Source organism: Uloborus diversus, chromosome 1 (assembly GCF_026930045.1).
Source record: "Uloborus diversus isolate 005 chromosome 1, Udiv.v.3.1, whole genome shotgun sequence".
In the NCBI taxonomy this organism is placed as follows: Eukaryota; Metazoa; Arthropoda; class Arachnida; order Araneae; family Uloboridae; genus Uloborus; species Uloborus diversus.
Window position 1 is genome coordinate 61,306,106 of NC_072731.1, and position 21,905 is coordinate 61,328,010.

Below are 21,905 nucleotides of genomic sequence, written 5' to 3' on the forward strand. Positions count from 1 at the left end.
CAATTAAATTGATGTTTAATGAGGATTTTTTATTTAATAATTATTTTTATGCTACAAATTCAAAGACCTAAATCTTAATTTTTAGCGCAGTCGCCATGTTTGGTCACTTCCAAGATGGAAGTAGACAAGATTCTATGAGCGCCTAAGTTTCCAAAAACAGAATTAGATGTCTATTGCAATACAATGCAAACTGTTGCACATTCAGCAAAATGGGCCATATTGTTTCCCCTCTGGATAATTAAATATTTTTTTGAAACCTTCAAAATTTTTTCCTTCGAATTTTATCTTCATATTATTTTATCTTTAATGCTTTAGGCGCTAATGGGTTAAAAGCTGACTCTTTCATCTAAATCATAGTTTTTTGAGGGTTTTGAATTATTTATAATTACTTTTATGCAACAAATTCAAAAATCTATTGTCTTAAATTTTGCGCGTGGTCACCATGTTTGGTCATTCGCAAGATGGAAGTAGACAAGACTATTAATTGCCTAAGTTTCCAAAAACGGAATTGGATGCTTATCTCGATGCAAACTACTAAAAATAAAATATAAAGTGCCAGAAGTAATGTTTTTTTTTTTTTTTTTAATTAGTCATTTTCTAGAAGAGTGAAATTTTATCAGCAAAATTGTATTTGATCCTCACTGCTTCAGAGGCTTTGCGATAAACTAAAACTATTTCATCTAAAATGCAGTTTCTTGCCGACTTCTCAAGGATTTGTTTATCTATTTATATTGAAAAAAAGAAAAATAAATAAATAAAAACCTATCTTAACTTAAATTTTCCAAAATGCTTGTTTATAGCTTTTAAAACATACTCTGAAGTTCTATATATTTATTTTTTTATGAAAGTAGCAAAAATCCCTCCCCCTCCCCCCCCCCCCCATTTTATACTTCAAAACTCGGCGACAGTGGTGGCCTCTACCTTTTTTGGCTCTAGTGACCACTGGCCACTTAGTAATTTTCTGAATCTTGACCTTTACCCTTTTGGTGCAAAAAAATAAAGATTGGACATTTTTTAACATAAAAATGTTCATTACATTTCATTTTCCTCCTTTTTATAACTTTTAAATTCAAAATTAGTGGCAAAACGCACCCGTTTTTTTCCAAAAGTAAAAACTCTACTTATATGCAGATTTTCGATTTTTCCCAATTTTCCTCCTAAAAGTAGGGAGGTCGGATTAACCGTGAGATCGTGTTATACGTGAGTATATATGGTATTTTTATATTTAAAGAAAGCGCAAAAGGTTACTTAGTATATAAAAGGTTATTTTTTATATTTTAACTGATTAAAATTCTGAAATTCAGCTAAGAATCATCCGTGTGATAGTTCAAATGTAGGTAATTCAAAGGTGTGCATAATCTAAAATCTAAGTTTGAGTGTAATTTTCAAATCCAAAAAAAAGATTGATTAAATTTAATCTAAAACTTTATTAATTCAAAAAGTATCTGGTGTCAATCATTTGGAATTATCAAGAATCCACTAAAGAATTATCTTAGCAGTTCAGAATTCTTATGAAAAACATTTCAAAATATTCATGGCCAGAAAACAAAAATAAAATCAACTTTTATAGTTGATTTTATATTTTATCCATCTGTTCATAACACACCAAATTTCACACTAAAGTGTTTGCTTTTTTTTCTGTTTTTTAAAACAAGACAAACAAAATAATTACATACCCATAATATTTTGACATCCTTCAGATTCTGAGCTAATTTCATTAGATTTAGATACTGGTTGAGAGGCTCTCCCAGGATAACAGTTCTCATCGATCTATAAAATATGTTCTTATTTTAACAGATGTAACATCAAACAAGGGTCAATCCACACAGATTCATCTGCTGATGGCTGTACTCGACTATTTTTATGAACTCATAACCCTAAAAGCTGCATAAGAAAGATGTTTAAAACAACTTGCATTTTCTCTCTAATTTTGATCTTTGATTTTATAGAGGCCATCAAAAGTTGTTTGCGCAGTCAAAGTCGGGATTTTTAGACCTTTTTATATTGGCCCAAATCTATTTGAATTATATTTATGGCAGTTAATTTTACACTTTGATGTTAAAGTACATAAGATAATAGTCTCACATGCTAAGTTATGTAGCTGTAACTTAATGATTAAAATAATGGCAAAAAGTCAAATGTAAAGTTTATACTTATGTTAAAACGAATAACTCGCTTAGGGCACAAAAACACAAAGTGAAATATGGCAAAAAATAATCACTGGAATCACACTGATGACAAAATCTAACTTTTTGTGTAGTAGTTTACCCTTTATAGTTAAAGCTCTTCAAAAATCAGAAAAATGACATTTTTAGACCCCTGTAAATCAAAAGGGGATGGAATAAAAAACAAAATTTCTTGGCGGATTGAGTATTCAATTCAAGTTCTATGCATGATGTGCACAGCAAAACTTTGATAAGTGCAAGGAAAGTTTTAAAAAAATTAGTTATTGAAAATTCAGCTTGGCGGGGAAAAAAACTATACAATAAAATAGAATACTACCACTGAAACTCATTAAATTTATATTATGAGCAAAAATGGATAGAATACTGTATCAAGGAGATTATATACTTGAATAGACTTGACATAATTAACGTGTAATATATTTACGTAAAATCAGTAAAAAGAGTTTGTATAGATTAGAAAACAAATTATTTTACCAAAAACAATAGATTGTACAACTATCAATCAAAGTTAAAGGTGGACAACAAAAATCTTACTTGAGAAAAACACTCAAAATATCTTGAATATGTCCTAGATCCTGAATGGTCAAGTCATAAGCACATAGAGCATAGCTGCCAACCTCAAGATAAAAAAAAATAGGAGCACTTAAGGGAAAAAATAGGAGCAATGAGGGTTAAAATAGGAGCACCAAATCGTGGCCTGTGCTAAACCTTCCTTCTGTACCGTAAGCTTCTATAAGTTCTAAGCACCCTTACAATGCATTTCTGAATTTTCATGTTAGATTTTCAACAAAACTACAACCAAGTATAAGGTAAAAATATTTTACATTAAAAAAGCATCATTACGTAGGTACATATTGAAAATTTAAAAAAAAAAAAAAAAAACATGATTACTGTTTGATTTAATAAAACTGCAACCCTTTTTAAAAATATTCCTTTATACATATCCTACATGTATTGAAAATGCATTGCATAAGAACATATTGAAGATTTAAAAAAAAAAAAACACACAATTACTTCTTATACTTGGAAGTAAATCAACTTCATAGTAAAGGTCAAGACTTGGAAATCTTCTAAGTCTGGCCACTAGACTCCAAAAACTTAGTGGCCACAACTGTCACCAAGTTTTGAAACACAAACTGGAGAAGAGATGGGGCAGTTTTTTCAACTTTCATGAAAAAAAAAGATGAATAGGACTTCACACATTTTAAAATAGAGTCATTCAATACTTTTTTTTGTACATGGAAAATTCAAGTTAAAATAGATTTATGATTTATTTTTAAAAAAAATAAATAAATGAGGAATCAGCAGGAACCTTCATTTTAGATGAAATGGTTTCAGCTTATAACAAAGCCTCCGAGGCAATAAGGATCAAATACAGATAAAATTTCTCTTTCAAAAAAATAATTAAAAAAAAAAAAAAAAACATAACTTTTTGCCATTTGTTATTTTTAATAGTTTGCATTGAGACAAACAACCAATTCTGTTTTCGGAAACTTAGGCTATTAATAATCTTGTCTACTTCCATGTTGCAAATGACCAAACATGGCAACAATGCAAAAAATTTAAGATGATAGATTTTTGAATTTGTTGCATTAAAAGTAATTATAAATAATTAATAATCCTTAAAAAAACTAAAATTTAGATGAAATAGACAGTTTTTAGCACATTAGCATCCAAACCAAATAGGATAACATAATATTCTGAAGAAAATTTTTTTTCATTTTTCAAGAAAAAAATTAAGAATTTTCCGAAAAAAAAGCCCATTTCGCATTATTTTCAATAGTTTGCATTGCAATAAACATCTAATTCCGATTTTGAAAACTTGGCCACTTAAGAGTTTTGTGTACTTAAATCTCGCAAATGACCAAATATGGCGACTAAGTCAAAAATTCAGATATAAAATTTTGAATTTGTTGCATGAAAATAATTTGAAAATAAAAAATCCCCATGAAACTACAATTTAATTGGGAGTCTTTAGCACTTTCGTGACCAAAGCAATAGGGATAAGATGAAATTTTAAATAGTATACTTGTTTTCATTTCTCAATAAAATTACTTAAAATAACCAAAAAACAAACATTTTGCAGCACATTTTGCTGATTTTCATTAGTTTGCAGTTAAAAGAAACCCCCAATTCTGCTTTGTCTTTGAAAACGAAAGCACTTAAGCATCGTCTACTTCCATCTTCTGAATGACCAAACATGGCGGCTACGTTTTGCACGTAGCTGAAATGCTGAATGAAAAAACGATGTTCTCCGATCGATTAGCGCTCCCACTCAGTGTTTATCTTGACACTAATGCTTCCAGGGCATTAAATTGCCTCCTCTTTTGTTGAGTTTGTGCACAATTCCTACCTTCCAGGATAGGGAAATTTCTTCTTTTTATTCAGAAATCGAAAAGTGTACAAGCAAAGTTCTCTGCATCATATTAAGCTTCTTACAATTTTCTCAATTAATTAGAATAGCAGATGTAACGGTTCCTATTTTAGCCATAGCCCTAGGCTAAACTCAATTCAAGACCGGAGCTATAGAGCAAAATGTTACAGGAGACTAGGAATTTGAATACAACTTTTTACATGCAAAAGGGGGTTGCTTTGCTATGCTGAAAAATCTCCAAGCTCCCCACCCCCCACATGTGTGCTAAAGGAAACTTTTCTGTATAAATGTTGTAGATTTTTAAATGGAAGTTTTGGAATCTGTGTTTAATTTGAATTTCCAGCCTTTAAATTGTAATATTTAAGCGTTTTGATATCATAATTCCAAAAACCTAAAAACCAGCAATAACGGAGGAGGGGACTCTCCCCCAGAAATTTTTTTGAATTGAAGTCCAAAAAACGCAATGGTAGGGCATTTTGGTAAAGTTCAGGGAAAGGAGGGGTTCAGGGGCTCTTACATCAATTACTTCAAACTGATAGTCCCAAAATCACAATATTGGGCGACCTTCAAAAATATTAGAGAAAGAGAGAGGCACTGTGGGCTCTCCCCAAAATTAAAGCTTTAAAAACGAAATTGTACTCCATCTTTCATAACGTTTATATACTTTTTGAATACATTATCGAAAAGATGGAGTTCAGGAACCCTCCTTCGGCAATATTTCGAAATTGAAGTTCCAAAAACGCATTTTTAGACTATGTTGGATAATTTTAGGGGTAAAAGCATTCGCAGCTCCCCGCCATAAGTTTTTTGCTGATCATAAACATTTTTATTGTAGCAATAAAATTGCTTGTTACATAAGATTTTCACTTTTGCAACATAAATCAGTTCTGATCGGAAAGTCTACCCAAGATAGCGCCAACAAAACAGAAAAGAAGGAAAGGTGGGGGAAGGGTATGGGCGACTAATGATAATGGACAGGCACCATTCCCCCACACAGTCTTCATTTGAAAAAGAATTCTTTTATAAGATAGCAGGTGGTGAAATTAGCAATAAAAAAACCACTTCAGTGAAGTGGATGTATTTTTTAACGAGGTACACCTTCCAATATTCATTAAGGAGATGAATTCTTGCTCCAAGCAGGGCCCCCGAATCACATACCTCTTAAGGCACTCAAATAAAGCCTAAATTGTGGCGTTTCAAATATTTCAGCATCAAAAAATTCAAAAACTTGGAAAAAGAACTCCCAAATCCCTTCCTCTGAGTTCACCACAAATGTCCTAAATTTGAATTTTTTGGCTTCAGTTCTATATTTTTTCTAGGAATAGTACACTCCTTACCTATAAACATAACTTATGACTGCATACAAGTTTTAATACTTTAATTTCGAAAACTTTTTGAAAGAAGCTTCCTACACCCTTTCCCCTTAAATCATTCAAAGATAGCCCAAAAGAGAGCTCTTAAAATTTCAGAAGCGGAAATATTTAGGACTGGGCGGCAGAACACCCCGCTCTCATTGTGTTTAAGAGTTATGTTTCAATTGAAAGGGCAACTCCCCTCCCCACATCGTCAAAGACAAATCAAAGTTTTAAGGCTTCAATTTCAAAACTGTTTCGAGAAAGATCCCCTCCCCCCTTAATTCCCTAACTTTTAACTCATTCAAAAATAGCCAAAATAGCATTTTTTCAGCATGGAGAAATTTTCGGGGGAGAGAGCACTTGAACTCCTTTCCCTAAGTTCACTAAATTTGACTTAAATTTTCAGTTTCACCTCTTCATCACCGAAGTCTTAAGAATTTAAGTTTTAAAATTTATTGAGAGAAAGCCTTCGAATTCCTTCTTCTTAAGTCCTCTAAAGACTGAAAAAAAAAGCCTAAAGCTGAGTTCTGAATACTTCAGCTTTGAATATTTCTTGGGGAAGGGGGCTCCGAACCCCAAGACGGTTGAAAGTTGTGTTTTTAAGACTCCAGTTTCGGAATTTTGCTTAAAGGGAACCCCCTCCCCCCCCCCCCTCTTGACATTACCAAAGACATCCTAAAAGTTTTAAGACTTCAATTACAAACCTTTTCGGGAGAGGGTCCCATATTCCCTTTCCCTTTCTCTTAAGTCATTTAAGTATAGCTTCAAATAGTTTTTAATACATCAGCTAACAAAACATTTTCATGTTAGAACATCAAAATCATCTTTCATTCCTTCATCAAAGTTTGCCTAAATTAGTGTTTTTAAAACTCCAGTTTTCAAGATTTTTTCTAAAACCTCCCCTCCCCACATTTACATCATTATAGACAGCCTAAACATATTAGACTTTTAATTTTTAAGAGTTTGCAGATGAGAAATCCCAAACCACTCCTAAGCTTCAAAAATGGCTTTCAATTCAGTTTTTCAATATTTTATATTAGAGCCCTTGAGCAGCCCCCCTCCCCTCTTAGATTGTTCCAGATATAAAATTTTTTAGACCTCAGTATCGTGGGTTAATTTGCGGGCTTACCCTCTTTGCAAGAGCAGCATTTTTTCGTGAACTAGGGCTGCCAATATTTTTCTCGTTTCTTTTCTTTCTCTCCCCTCCCCCCTTCCATATTTCTATTCTATCGAGTGTTAGATTGAATGACATTGGAATTTAGTGACTCCTCAAATTTTTGTCAAAAATACAGGAATGGTTGCCCATCGGTGTTTCAAACCAGCTTGAAATTTCCCCTCCGATTCTTTCTATAATTCCTATTTTCATTAAAATTTTCTAAATCCCTGATAGTTCCTGTTTTACCTGGTATGTGGACACCCTTTGCTGTGGGGTAAACATTTCATCTCGTCAGCAATCACTCTCAATCGGTGATTCAAATTCGACTCTAAGACATTTTAAGAGTGCACATAATTTTCATTTATGCGTGTAGAGTTTGCAAAAAAAAAAAACGCAAATGAAAAAAAAAAACAAAAGGATGATCAAAAATAGCAAGATAAAAGGCTAAATTTTCAATTTAAGACGATTATTTTGAAAAATCAGAGAGAACAGCAAGCAACTCTGTGGTCTGCAACGCAGTGAGTTGGAAATAACAGAGCTACATCTAAAAAACGTCACACCGGGCAAGTCTAAAAGCCAACTCTAAAAGCGCGTTGCAAACAAAACAAGCCCGTGGAAAAAAATTGAGAGAATGTCGATGTAAATTCGGGGCTATGGAATGGTTCAGTAATTAAAACATATTTTTCAAACACTCAATTTTTCTTTTTTAAGTAAAAACTGAAAGAAAGTCATTGAATTTCTTTCCGTCTCAGAAATTTTGTCCGAGACGGAAGCTCTTGCACCCATGTTTATAGCTATAAAAAATATGATGTAAGTTAGTCTTTACACTGGGTGAGAGGTGTTTTATTAAGTCCCTCCCCCTCCCCCAATGTTTTGCAGCTACTTTCATCTGGATTAAAGCTAAAACAGATCCATCCTAGGGGCACGTGTTATTATTGACTGATCGAGTTCAAATTTCGCACATGTTAATTTTTATTATAGTGTCACAAAACTAGGGGGCGTCACTTGTTGAATTCCAAAAAAAAAAAAAATTCCCATATAAATAAGGACCATCTTAATATATATATATATATATATTTAAAAAGATACTTTACCATTACATATGAATGATCAGAACAATTTGTTTTCATAGGAGAATCCGCAAGAATATTTCGCCTAAAAACAGCTAATTGCGAACATCCACCAAGATGTGAGTATTCATTAGGAGGTTCCCCTACCCCTTGCATTTCAAATGTATAATCTGTATACTCATCAATCACACCTTTGCACCTACAAAAAAAAATTCCCGTACTTTAGTTCACAAATGAAAAAGAGGAACAACAGAAACTGCATGATACAAAAACAACAAACTTCAAACAAATCAAAGCAAAAGTTGATTTTTACAAATATCATTAAAATTAAGTGATAGAGAAAAAGTAGATAGAATAATATCTCTTAACATATGTGTCACAGAATTTGAGCTAATTACTTACTGTCAAAAGGCAATAGTTAAATGTAAATAAACCACAATTGAAAATTTCCCAATTTCAAAATGTTTGATTTGATTAGCAGGGCATGTTTCTGAAATATTCGAAAGTTTTTCAATGGAACTGAGAAATATAACTAGAAATGGTCGAAAAAGATCTCGTTATATGACTGATGCCTCTATTCAGTCAGAAAGAAAGATCTATAAGAAATTAAGATGACAACCATTGGTTTCTAACGGAAAACCTAAACTTAGCATAAAAATAAGACTACTCTATCGCCAAATGCAAAAAAGTAATTGTATGACTTGCCTATGGACAAAAATTCAAGAGCATAATTGCAGTAAAATGTTCAATGTGTATCTTTTTGTAGCAGCACGCTTGCTTGAAAACAAAATAAACAGCGGTAAAATAAATAAATAAATAAATAAAAACTTTTTTTCTCTTTGCTAATGCAGTCAAAACAAAACAATTGTTGGCTTAAATGTGGTGACAGCCATAATCTCAACTTCTGAAACGCTAATGCACTAATTGGAGTGAAGTCATAGAATACTATTTTGGAAATACTGCTAAGGGAGACTTAGGGTTATGATGATTTTTAACAACATTAGGAAACTTGGGCCAAAAAAACGTTAATGTGGTCATAGTGAGTTCACAAAAATCTTGGCACCAGGGTCACTTAAAGAGTTGTATTAAAATAAAATTTATTTGCTAAATGTATAAATTAGACTACAAGAATCTGTCAAAGGTTCTAATAAAACTCAAAATAATCCTCCATCTCCGTAGCTAATCACCATGCGAACACCCCAAAAATTCAGACTTTGGGTACAACAAAATTTCCAGCAACCTTGGTCTAAAACATGGCAATTCATTATGGCAGATGCAATGGCAATTCATACAGACAGTATTTCAAGCTCATATTTTTTTCCTTATCTGAAACAATACTGTTGGAGGGTGGAACCCAATTTTGATAGGAAAAAAAAGTTCTGTCTAAATGTAACTAACTAAAAGAAGATGCCAGGTGACTACTTTAGCTACAGCCAATTGAATTGAAAATAGGGTATTTTTCATGTGAACGATTTTGATATTTACTTTGGATGACAATATCTCTTAGAAAATCAATATTTACACTCTGCAGCTCTAATCCATTAAAAACAAGTATTTTGACAATAGAATTATGAAATAACTGTCCTTGACTTATTTTTGTTCGAAATTTATGACAGCATATGTTTACAAACATGAAATGATATTACTGAACAGAACTTTCTTGCACCCTATATATATATATATATATTGGAATTATTAGAAAATTACAATGTACATCCTAATCTGTTCATACTTTTGACTTCGAGAGAATTTGTTTTGTAACATTCACATCGATGATTTATATAAAATTTTGTTAACACTTTTTTATACTTTTCATATTGGTGAGGAGCTCGAAATCGATAAGAATTTTTTTGACAGTATTTGTCATTTCTGTTTTTTCAATAATTTTGCAACTTTCAACAATTTTACTTTTCAACAGGTTCATGGAATTGGCATGAGCACAAATTACTCTAGCACAACTGCCAATTTATATCTTTTTTCTTAGAATTCAAATACACTGTTCAACATAAAAACAAACAATATCTTTAGATATATCGACAACATCCTGATTTTCAACAGTAATTTGGAAGAGAAATTCAATCTAATTTACCCATAAAGCTTACAATTAAATTAAGCCAATGATGACATACAATCTGCTAATTTTTTGGATATTTCTTTGGAAATTGATACAGGGGTGATTGTGTTCCGTATTTTACCGGATTTCCGGTATTTACATCTTGATTTCCGGTATCTTCATCTTCGAAAATACCGGAACCATCCTATATTTTCAGAAAAACCCACTTTTGTAAAATTTAGGTCGATGTTTAATGAAACGCCGAAAGTCCAAATTGAAGACGTTTCGTTTGGTATAAAGCATAAGCTACCGTCATGTTTTGCAATCTCTATGGTAATTATTGAAGAAGAGCTGGGGTGGGAGATGGAATTAAGTCTAGATAAGAAGAGGAAGGAGGGTTACTTGATATTTTTCCCCTTAATATTTTCTTTTCAAGATGACTAATAGCGTTTCTCTGTTGCATATCTTAATATGCAGATGATGTAACTAGGGTTACCCATTCCCCCGACTGCGATGGCACCCCTCAATTTTACCAAGCCCCCTTTTCTCTCAAGAATTGCCACCCACTAATAAAAAGACTTAAATTCTTCTAAATTAATTTCTCCGAAAGTTTCTGTGGTATAATCTGCTTCATGACCCCTCCCCACCAGACACAAACACATGAAAATCCTTGCTATAACTATATTATTAGATTAAATTGCTAAAATATTTATTCACCAAGATGGCCTATGGCTTTTCTCTGTTGTAGATGCTTATGTAATAGGCTTTACAGTCCCTCCTCCATTAAATGTTGAATTTAACGACTTATATATATCGAAAATATCGATATTTGGAGAGCGATATATCCTGACATTAAAATTCGGATATCGCCTAGCCATATTGCGCAGTGATCATAATACATTCTGCCCCTTTTGCCTCAAACTTATTTAATTCTGAAATATTTATGCACTTTTAGAAAATGAATGTAATAAATGGTTAAAGATTCAGATACAATGGAGGAAAATAAAACATTCTTTGAAAAATTTTTAAATATGAGAAAAATTAAAAGAATTTAATTCTCTTCATGCACATGGACATATTAAGTCCAATTAAAACTTCGAGTTTTAGCCCCAACAAATGATTATGTATATACAGTCGACGCTCATTATAACGACCACACATTATAAAGACCATTCCATTATAACGACCAGTGGTAAAAGCCCGAACTTTGTGCCTATGAACTTAATGTTAATTTGCTTTCGGTATAACGACCGTTCTGTATCTTCTAATCCAATACAACGACCGAATTCAACGGTCACTATTTCCGATGTTTTTCCAATAAAGCAAATTTGTAGCTTGAAATGAACTTGATAACTGTTTACAGACAGCTGCATGTAGTCTTCAGTGTTCAATCCAACTTTGAGAGGGGGTGGGAGTACTACTCAAAACAGCACAGAAAAAATAAAGGGGGTATAAAGTGAAATTTCCGGATTCCGAAGTAAAAGGGGTTGACACATTTTATGTTAGTTTGGTGTTTGATCACGTGGTTTTTAAGATCTTTGCAGTTTTGCATCTCTCTGAAGCAGCATGGAATGAAGTCTCAGAAAAGACCCTCAAAAATTGCTTTCATCATGTTGATTTTGAAAAGCAAAAGGAATTGGAATCTACTGCTGAAATGCAAAAGCAACTTGCCGAAGTCAGGCAATCCAAGATGAAAATTTCGATGAAGAAGATGAAATGCTGTAAAATGTTTTCAAGAAAATGAAACTGGATGAAGAGTTAAACTAAAACAATTATGCTAACATCAATTCTGATTTAGCATGTGTTGAGCATCTGTCAGAAGATGAACTATTTCTCGATACTGTGCACAAAAATTAATTGATGTATCATGATCAGATGAAGAAGGAATTGAGACCAAAGTTTCTAGTGTGAAAAGTTTTGAATGTTCAAGGGAATTTTAAATGTTCTTTCAAAGGCACACTACTTATCATCTACAACTGAAATGGAAAATTGTGTTTTGCAAAAATCATGTGCGTTAAAAAGGCAAACAAGTGTTTCTGATTTTATCTTCAGAAAATAAATGATTTTTAAGTAAACGATTTTTAAATATGTAATCAGTTTTTTCCCATATTTTCTACTTTAAAATCGGTCATAATATTTTTCACCCATTATTTTTTAAAAAATGTCTATGATAAAAAATACTTTAGGAATTTAACTGGAATCTTTGAAAAAATGCAAACTTTATTAGAGCAGCATAACATGCGTGATGCATGTATATATGTTTTTTAACTTCTACCTCTTATAACGACCACCCATTATAAAGACCTTTTTCTCTGGGACGGAGATGGTCGTTATATCGAGCGTCGACTGTAAATAATGTGTGCATACACGTAATGTGTATATGTACGCCCATCAAAACACTTTTTCTTCTTGGAAAAAAGTTCAGGTATTTTTTCATGGAGTCACAATCACCCCTGTTGATAATTCTGGGCTCATCACTGACATCTACGATAAAAAGGATAATTTCAATTTTTTTATTAAAAGTATGCCACATTGTAAAGTCAGACCAAACAACGTAAGTAGAAGCACAAATTTGTAAATTACAGCAGACACGTGTTTCGGCGTTACAGGGAACGCCTTTTTCAATGCAAAAAATAATGAGCTTATGGATGAAAAGACATGACTTTTGTTGGATGTCTTTTCATCCATAAGCTCATTATTTTTTGCATTGAAAAAGGCGTTCCCTGTAACGCCGAAACACGTGTCTGCTGTAATTTACAAATTTGTGCTTCTACTTACGTTGTTTGGTCTGACTTTACTATTCAGCACAAAGGTATTTATTTATCTTATGCCACATTGGTTTAGCAGTCTGAATAAGAAAGTTGTTATTAATATAATAATTGGACAGTTAAGCAGATTTTTCAAGATATATAATAACAATACTGAAAATACACCAGCAGCTCAGTTATTCCATCTGAGGACTGCAGTTTCGTGCTTTTTAGCATTCATCAGCCCGGAATAGGAATCACATGAGCTGGAGGCAAAAAACCTCTTAAGGGAGCCAAGAGAGCCAAACAAACTGGTAGCTAATGTAAGAATTAGCACACCAGATGAGTGACCGCAGCAATGGTGCGGTTCAACTCAAAGATTGATGGCAAAGCAATGGTATTTTGTAGTAAGTTACAACAAACTTACTACAAAATATGTAATAACAATGTTCAATTTAATAAACAATGTTTCAAATTTGCTGCCAAATTGTACAACTACAATTCTTATCCAGCCAGTTTTACCTTCTTTTATTTTAATTTATTCAAGAAATCTTTTATAAAACATCGACAATTATAGTCTCTGCTCAAATAACTGCAAATGGCAACAGGTCCACTGGATGGCTTAAATGATAAGAAGCGCTCAAGATCTTCAAGGCAGGCGTTTACTTGGATGCACAGCCTTCGGTTACCTGTTAGAACTGGCATGGAATTGGATCTCGTGCACTTGGATGATCAATATTTTGGCGTTTTCATGTTTTTCTAATACAGTGGGTAAGTTTTCTGCTTCCTTTTTTTGCAGGTTAGAGCTGGGGGGTTGGATAGTACATGTCAGCATTATCAAAAAACTTGTCACCTTTTATAATACTTGTTTAATGTCAACCAATACTAAGCCTACCACACAGTTGAAATGAACAAGCCAATGCTTGATCATTTGACAAAAATGTAATTACTCACACCATTGTATGATGAATGATATCACCTATTAACTTTAATACTTCTTGCAGAGTTGGTGGAAGAACTAACATTTCACCAAATTTCTATGAATAACAGATGAAGAGACTTCTTTAAAAATAAAATAAATTTATTAACACGTGAGAAAAAGTAAATATAATTGTACAGTCGACGCTCGATATAACGACCATCTCCGTTCCAGAGAAAAAGGTCTTTATAACAAGTGGTCGTTATAAGAGGTACAATTTAAAAATATATACACAGTCATCATGCACGCCCCGTTGTTCCATTAAAAAAAAAGGTACTTTTTCAAACATTCCAGTTAAAGGCCCAAATTATTTTTATCATAGGAATTTTTAGAAAAATTGTGTGCAAAATACTATGACAGAATATTAAACAAATTTTCAAGCAGAAAATATAGGGAGGAAAATGTTACACACTTACAAATCTGCTACTACTACTGCTACCACTACATTTTCTGAAGATAAAACTAGAAACAGATGTTTGCTTTTTTAGCAGACGTGATTTTTGCAAAACATTATTTTCCGGTTTAGATATAGGTGATAGTGTTTTTCTTGCTTTTCAAAGAAACATTTAAAAGTCCCTTGAGAACCCCCAAATCTTAAAAATCACTAGATTCAAGCACCAAACTAGCAACACATCTGTCAACTCCCTTTTCTTAGGAAGCTGAAAATTTCTCGATTTTTCCTCCCATTATTTTTTCTGTGCTAGCTGTGGTGAATGGTAATTCCCCCCCCCCACTCCAACCCCCTCTCAAAGTTGGATTTGACATTGAAAACTTCAGGCAGATGTCCATAAACAAAAAACAAAAGTTAATTCAAGCTACAAATTTGTTTTAATGGAAAGAACACCAGAAATAGCGTCCTGCTTAATTCGGTCGTTGTATTGGATTAGACGATACAGAACAGTCGTCATAACGAAGGCAAATTAACGTAGAGTTCATAGGAACAAAGTTGGGACTTATACCACTGGTCGTTATAATGGGACGGTCTTTATAATGTGTGGTCTTTATAATGTGTGGTCGTTATAATGAGCGTCGACTGTATAAACTATTAACTGAAGCCAAAGGTAAAAGACTAATTAAATATGACTAACTTGTTCGTTAAGCTCATCCTAATACCACTAATCTATTACTATAATCAGCTAAGCATCAACGGCAATCAGCCAAGCAATAAGAGTTCAACCCAAGCTACGTTTCCACAGAACAGACATCACCGAACGAGTCTAAAAAAAAGAGAATCTCAACCCCGTTCGCTCTTAAATAGCCTGTCCTCATCGGTATTCACATCAATGCCGCACCTCCACACAACCAATGAGGATGCGCCAAGTGGCAGAGACGCTTCCCTGCTAAGCCAATAGCAAGAGTCCGTGACATGATTCATCAGATCTGACAGCTCGCTTCTGTTTCACTCAGATTGTTAGTCCGAACGAGCATTGGTTGATTAACGTGAAGTTCAGTTACATGGGCAAAAGTAAGTGTAGAGAAGTTTGTAGTAACTCTATTTCTAACAATTACATGCTTTCTTGTCAATATCGACCTCTATAGAAACCTGCAAATTATTATAATATGCCAACTGCTCCAGCTCTTTGAAAACGTAGCAGTTACTGCTCATTCTATTAGTTATCGTAATGTTCATATTGTTCAACTTTTTCTATTTACATGGTTTTAAATTTACATTGTTAATATTCTTTTGGGTTTCTTGTTGTTGTTTAGTACACTTGCCATTCTGCAACCTACGAGTGTAACATTAAATTGTATAAAATATATAAATATTATATATACATACCATTGTCTGAATTCTTCTCTCGTCCATTCAAATTTATGATCCCAATGGCGAAAACCTTTAAGTTGTGGAAACAAAACATTGAATTCTGAGTTTGGAGTAGTGAAAAGGGCAATTTTTGGACGAATATAGCCAAAAATGTTTGAAACAAGGGGTGCCAAATCACTTGATTGTAGGTGTTCAATTCTAAACATAAGAACAAGTATTTTAAAAATATGACACTAAAACAGAGTTGAGCATGAACTGCCAATAGTGAACAATTAAATTAGTTTCATTGGAAATAATAAGTTTAATTTTCTACCTGTAAAAATTAAATCTTGAGAAATTCTTACACAAAATTATTTTTAAAAAACATTTAAGCTGTAATGAATTCAGAGATATAGTTAAAGTATTAGTATATTTATAATTATTGTTAATAATATTAGACAAGTATTCTTGTCTATAAAGGATTAATATCTAATAGAGCCTGCACCCCTTTAATTTATCATATTGCAAAAGACTTGATTTTTTTTTTTTTTTACAAAAGTAACTTTTTTTTTTTTTTTCTGAAACGAAGCAAGATAAATTATTTAGTAGTTCTAACTCTGAAACTTTCAATATTTACTCTGATGCCATTAAAGTTCACTTTAAATTTGTTTCACTTATTTTGAATAAACAAGTTCATAAATTTTCAATCTTTAACCCAGCTTTTGACATCTTGATCCTCTTTTAATGACAACAGAGTTGTTGCCAAAATTCACTAAATAAAATATACTTAACAACAAAATGCAATTGTTGTTAAGTCATTATATTTAATTGTAACTTAATTTAATAAAAAGTATTTAAATATTTTTAACACAAAATATCAATTAATATTCAGAACAATGTTTAAAAAAGAACTCACAATTCAATACAAGTAACAGCACTGTAGCCCAGCAATCTGGAATCTTTTTCACCAGCATTTCCTTTAAATATCTTGATAGATAGATCTTCATGTCTTTTAAACACGTGATCCCATGCAGTTGGTCGTGAAATACTAGCAGCTAAATCTAGACAAGCTTCATTTACATCAACACAGGCAATTTCAGTCACAAATGGTAACTTTCGTAAATACTTAATAAATTTTCCTTCAGCACATCCAAAGTCGACAATCTATAATGCAAGGTTTGAAAAATGGAAAAGAATAACTAAATATAATTTTGAAAGCTAATCAAATATTAAATGTTAGAAATTTTTTTTAAATAAAGCATGTCAAACATCAATATTGTTCATCAATACAAATATTGTTCTAAACACATTATTGCATACAAAAATCTTTAAAACTGTGCACTCATTTTATAGGAGGAATTTCAACCTTTTTACACAGACGATTGCCCCTCCTAGAGCAAGGGCACACTCCCACCCCCACCTCCCAAAAAATTCCCTTAAAACTCCAATTAAAAATTTCAATGCCGCAATCTGCGCCATGACCCCCCCCCCCCCCCCAGTTTGCCACCCCTGTTTTACATATCATATACTCACATGTAAGTGGATCTCATGTATAAGTCGATACCCTTACTTTTAGGAGGTAAATCGAAAAACCCGCCTATAAGTTGAGCCCCTACTTTCAGAAAAAAATTGGGAATGTTTTGCCGCTAATTTTAAATATCAGCGTTGTAAAAAGGAGGGAAATACAATGCAACAAACATTTTTCTGTTAAAAAACGTCTGCATATTATTCTTTTGCACAAAAATTGCACTTTGCAATCGCGATTTTTGTAAAGGGTTCGATTTGCTGTTACAATATTTGTTACTTGTTGCTTTTATTTTGAATAAATTTTTCGATGCTGTAGCCAGACTATACATTATTTTTAAAAAATAAGCATTAATTCGCAATTTTCGGTAAAATTCACAAATACGGCAATTCCCGCAGTTTCAACGTAGTCAGCTGTTAACTCTAATTATTTAGTCTTTATTTCACAGCCAAAAAGTGTAAAATTATAGCAGAATGTGTACGCATTTACTACTATAGCATCTACTTAAAAGGGTTGGACTAAAATCGAGAAAACGTTCTTGTTTCTGATGGGGGGGTTTTCCAAGAATTATTAAGGAAAATATTTCAGAAATTCTGCCCTGCGTATAAGTTGACCTCCAAATTTGAACCTCATTTTTTATACTCCACTAGCAAAAATACCCCATGTTGCCTGGGGTAGTAATAATAATGAGAAACAATTGCTACTTTCATTTGTTTTATGGTTTTAACTGAAAGAAATTGAAGCTCACCGCTTTGATGATATTAAAAATCGAGCTTCTTCCTTACCCATGAAAGTAAAATAGCAATAAGTATAAAGAACAAAACAGTACTATTTTGTTCTTATTCATTTAAAACGAAAGCACGACATTTAAGCACATACAAATTTGAAGAATTTCCAAAACATGAAATTAATCTTCACATGTTTAAAAAGATTTATGTGTTAATACCTTTTTTACTTCCTTTTACAAAAAAGGAAATACTGTATTCGCGAAAACATTTTCACTCAAAATTAAGCCCTTAACTTCCATTTTGCTCACCCCCGAATTAATGTTGAGTTTTTTTTTCAATCCGACCACACACGGAGAATATCATACTTCAACCTTCTCCAAAACCAGAAGCTAGATCGTTTATGCTGCTATCAGCTTTGATTGTGTACTCAGATGAAGAAGTTCCTCTGCAACTTAGAAAAAAACACTAACTATTATCAGAAAGTAAGAAGCAAAATATTCTAGCTAAATTTTTTGAGAATACAGCAAGCAAGGTCCCTTTCAAAACAGACTTCTCTTGCTGTACTTCAAGCCACCTGTTTACTGCAGTTTAACTATCTGCTTACTTCTCATGAAAATGTTGTCATTACATTGAGTTTTCAACCTCCCACACAATAGGGAAGAGTATGTAACTGTCTGTGGCACCATAGCTCTTACTTGTGGAATCTATGGGAATTAACAAGCAGAGAATTTGGCCAAAAAGGCATCGGCATTGCAACCATCTTTCCATCCAGTTAATGCTTGAAATGCCAGGAAACTTCTAGCAAGCAAAATCAGGCATTGCCCAATTTCTGCTCTTGCTCTTAAGAACGTTGCCCTTGGAAAATCCTGAGCTTACCTCCTTGTTGGCCAGCAGTGCTCTCGTCTTTCCATCCTTCCCAGAACTGAGGTTGTTGCCTTTTTGAGAATGATTAGTGGACATGGCCCATTTACATAAAAGCAGGCCCATTTACATAAAATCAATCTGGTTGTATCACCTCTTTGTGTTCTTTGTAACACCTCTCCTATGACTGGGGAGCATCTCTTTAGTCGCTGCTCTCTCGTTGACATTTGTTCCAGTAATGGCTTTTGAGCCCTCACACCCTCTGGAGTCACTTCAACTATGTACTGGATTGCAAGACGCTTCATGCCTGAAAGGATGATGGCGGGCGTAGTCTCTTTACATTAAAAAAAATAAGCTCAAAGAAATTCTGAAAGGAAGTTTGTGGGGGACCTAAGTCCAGGAGACACCATAGCACTTACAGCCCTGAAATTTTCAACAAAATTACTTCGAACGCTGGTGGTTTGCACCTGAGGTTTTGTTTTTTAAATTTCGAATTAGTTTTTATGAAATTAATTTTTTAAACACAAATTTTGCTTAAATTTCCTATTAAAGGAGTGAAAATTACTTGCACATATTAATATTATGTATTGTTGGAAAGGGTGGAATTTTCCGCATTCTACGCAATTTGTTTCAATGCTCTAACTTAATTATGGCAGGAGTTATTTGTGTTTTTAGCTCGATTTTTTTTAGGCTTAGTTGAAATTTAGCAATACTTTCATCATTTAATCTATCAGTAAGAAGTGAAGGAATTGACCCACAGTTTTCTTTTTGACACCACTGGAAAGAACGTTTTTTTTACTCCTGATCTAACTTGACCCTGATCGAAAAACTAAGCTTCTATTTCCAAAGGAAAAAAGTTACAAGCCGTTTTAATCAAATTTGAAAAATCTCATCTTCATTCAAATTATTGATGATTTATTTGGTGCTGCCATAGCTACGTCTTTTAGACTCGTCTGTTTCTTCTTTCTTATTCACAAATTTTAAGGGTTTCGATTTTAACGGAAAATCTTAGGCTCAACTCAATTCACGCCCTGAGCTAAAGAGCAAAATATATTACTAGAGACCATGAATATGAAAGCGACTTTTCAGACGTACAAAACTGCAGTTTTGCAATGCTCAGGAGCCCCTAAGCCCTTATGGCTCTGCAAGTTTCTACAAGTTTGAAATCTGGGGAAGAGGTGCTTTTTGTTTCAAAGAGAACTCATAATACGTTTTTAATACGTTTCTTCCTAATTGACAATTTAAATCTGTGCAAATCAAAAAAGACTGTGAAGCAATCTTTGGGAGTTTGTGAGCGTCAGCGAGCAGGGTGCCTAGTTTAAAAATGAAAAAAAAAAAAACATAGCTCTTACATGGATGAACTGATACTGAATAACTTTTTTTTATTTTTAAGGAGGCCTCATCAAGAGTATTCTTAGCTTGGTTTCATTTTTGCAGCCCAATAAAATAGCCCAACTGAAAGGAATCATGGAGCAGACTGTGCCATTGAAAGTTTGGGAAGGGGGGGGGGTTGAGGGAATTTTTCAGTTTAGAGGGGCTCTTGTTTTGGGAAGGTTTTTGAAACATACAGGTGGTGCGAATTTGCTCTTGGGGGAGGGCGGAGGGGGAGCACTCTTGATTTTTGTAAGACTAAAATTATCAAAGTTATCAATTAAAAACCTCAAAAATTAGCTTTATTTATTTATTTTTATTTTTTGTTTTGATAGTGAAAACATGCTTGCACAATCACAATATTAGTACCAAAAGAGCAAATTTTTCTGCATTTGATGGAATGTGTTTGAAACTTTCAAGTTAGTCAGAGCTGGAATTATATAAACTTTTTCAGCAGCTTTTAAATAGAATCTAAGCTTTTATTCAGGCAATTGCTAACAATGTCATTGTTGGCTGACAATGAAAGAAAGCAGGTGATTTCAAATTTTTATTAATTGTCAGTTTCTACTTATCAACAAATAAAATACTTGTAATTCATTTTAGCTTATTAGAAATTCTTTTAGAAGGATTTTCAATAGAGACGTACCGAGTACTCGGTAACTACTCGGTACTCGGCCAATTTGCCGAGTACTCGGTACTCGGCCAATACCGAGTAGTTGCAAAAAATTGAATATTGTCCAAGACAGATACTAAAATTTATAAAAAAAAGAGCAAGCATTATATTCTGCAATCACTTACAGTTAAAATTTATAAGTCAAATTTAAATTTTGAGAATAATGAAGTTTGTGGAATAAATCTTTATTTTAATGTCCCCAAAGTTAATAAAACTTATTTATTAAAAATTATGCAAAAAAAGGTATGTATAGAAAATATGGAATTTTTATATTAAAAATTGATTTTTGTTACAAACAAAAATTAGTTATAAAAATATAAATTACCTTTGCTTAAAAAATAAAAGGAAATAAAACAACGTTAAAAGCACACTGCAGGAACACTGCAGACACGTGTTTTGGCATTACAAGGAATTTCTTTTTCAATGCACAAAATGGGAGCTCGTGGATTTAAAGGCATCCGACAAAAGTCGGATTTTTTTGTCGTATGTCTTTACATTCTTTAGCTCACATGTTATGCACTGAAAAAGACGTTCCTTGTAACGCGGGGTCAGAAACACGTGTCTGCAGTGTTCCTGCACATTTGTTTTATCTGCTTTTAAAAATTATTTATGTTTGGCGGACTAGAACTATAATTGATTGGTATACAGTGAAACCCCTCCTAACGGGCACCCCTCTTATGCGGACAGTTTTTAATTCCCCAGTTCCAATGCAAATAACATTATTAAACCCCTGTCCTGCGGTCACCTCTCTATTGTGGACAAAAAAAATTGTCCTGTTAGTGTCTGCATTAGAGGGATTTCACTGTAATTTGTTTTAATTCCAACTTGATTAATCATACCTTTTATTTATTTATTTTGAATTTTAAGAATAATTTTTTTGTAAAATTTTTGACACAAATAAAATTGTTTATATAATGCGTAATTAAATTTCAGCAGGAATTTAGTTTTAAAAACTATTATATGGACAAGGAGGTTTATACTACTATTCCAATAAGTTCAAAATTCATCACATGTGTGTCGGTGGTTCTTCTTAAAACATAATTGGTACTTGGTAACTCGGCCGAGTACTCGGTAACTCGGTAC

At 33.0% G+C, this 21,905-nt stretch overlaps 1 protein-coding gene across 2 annotated transcripts in view; it reads right to left on the reverse strand.

The window, feature by feature from the left end:
• Positions 1–21,905, reverse strand: part of LOC129234606 (small RNA 2'-O-methyltransferase-like) — a 42,357-nt gene that overhangs the window by 14,771 nt on the left and 5,681 nt on the right. For both annotated transcript variants that reach the window (XR_008581556.1, XM_054868635.1), the window contains 4 exons: positions 16,581–16,828; positions 15,701–15,883; positions 8,166–8,340; positions 1,677–1,770 (listed from right to left, as the gene is read on the reverse strand). Coding sequence is in view for 1 of the 2 variants with exons in the window: in XM_054868635.1 (XP_054724610.1) it covers positions 1,677–1,770; positions 8,166–8,340; positions 15,701–15,883; positions 16,581–16,828 (700 nt within the window). In the remaining variant the exon portion in view is untranslated. The remainder of the gene's footprint in view (positions 1–1,676; positions 1,771–8,165; positions 8,341–15,700; positions 15,884–16,580; positions 16,829–21,905) is intronic.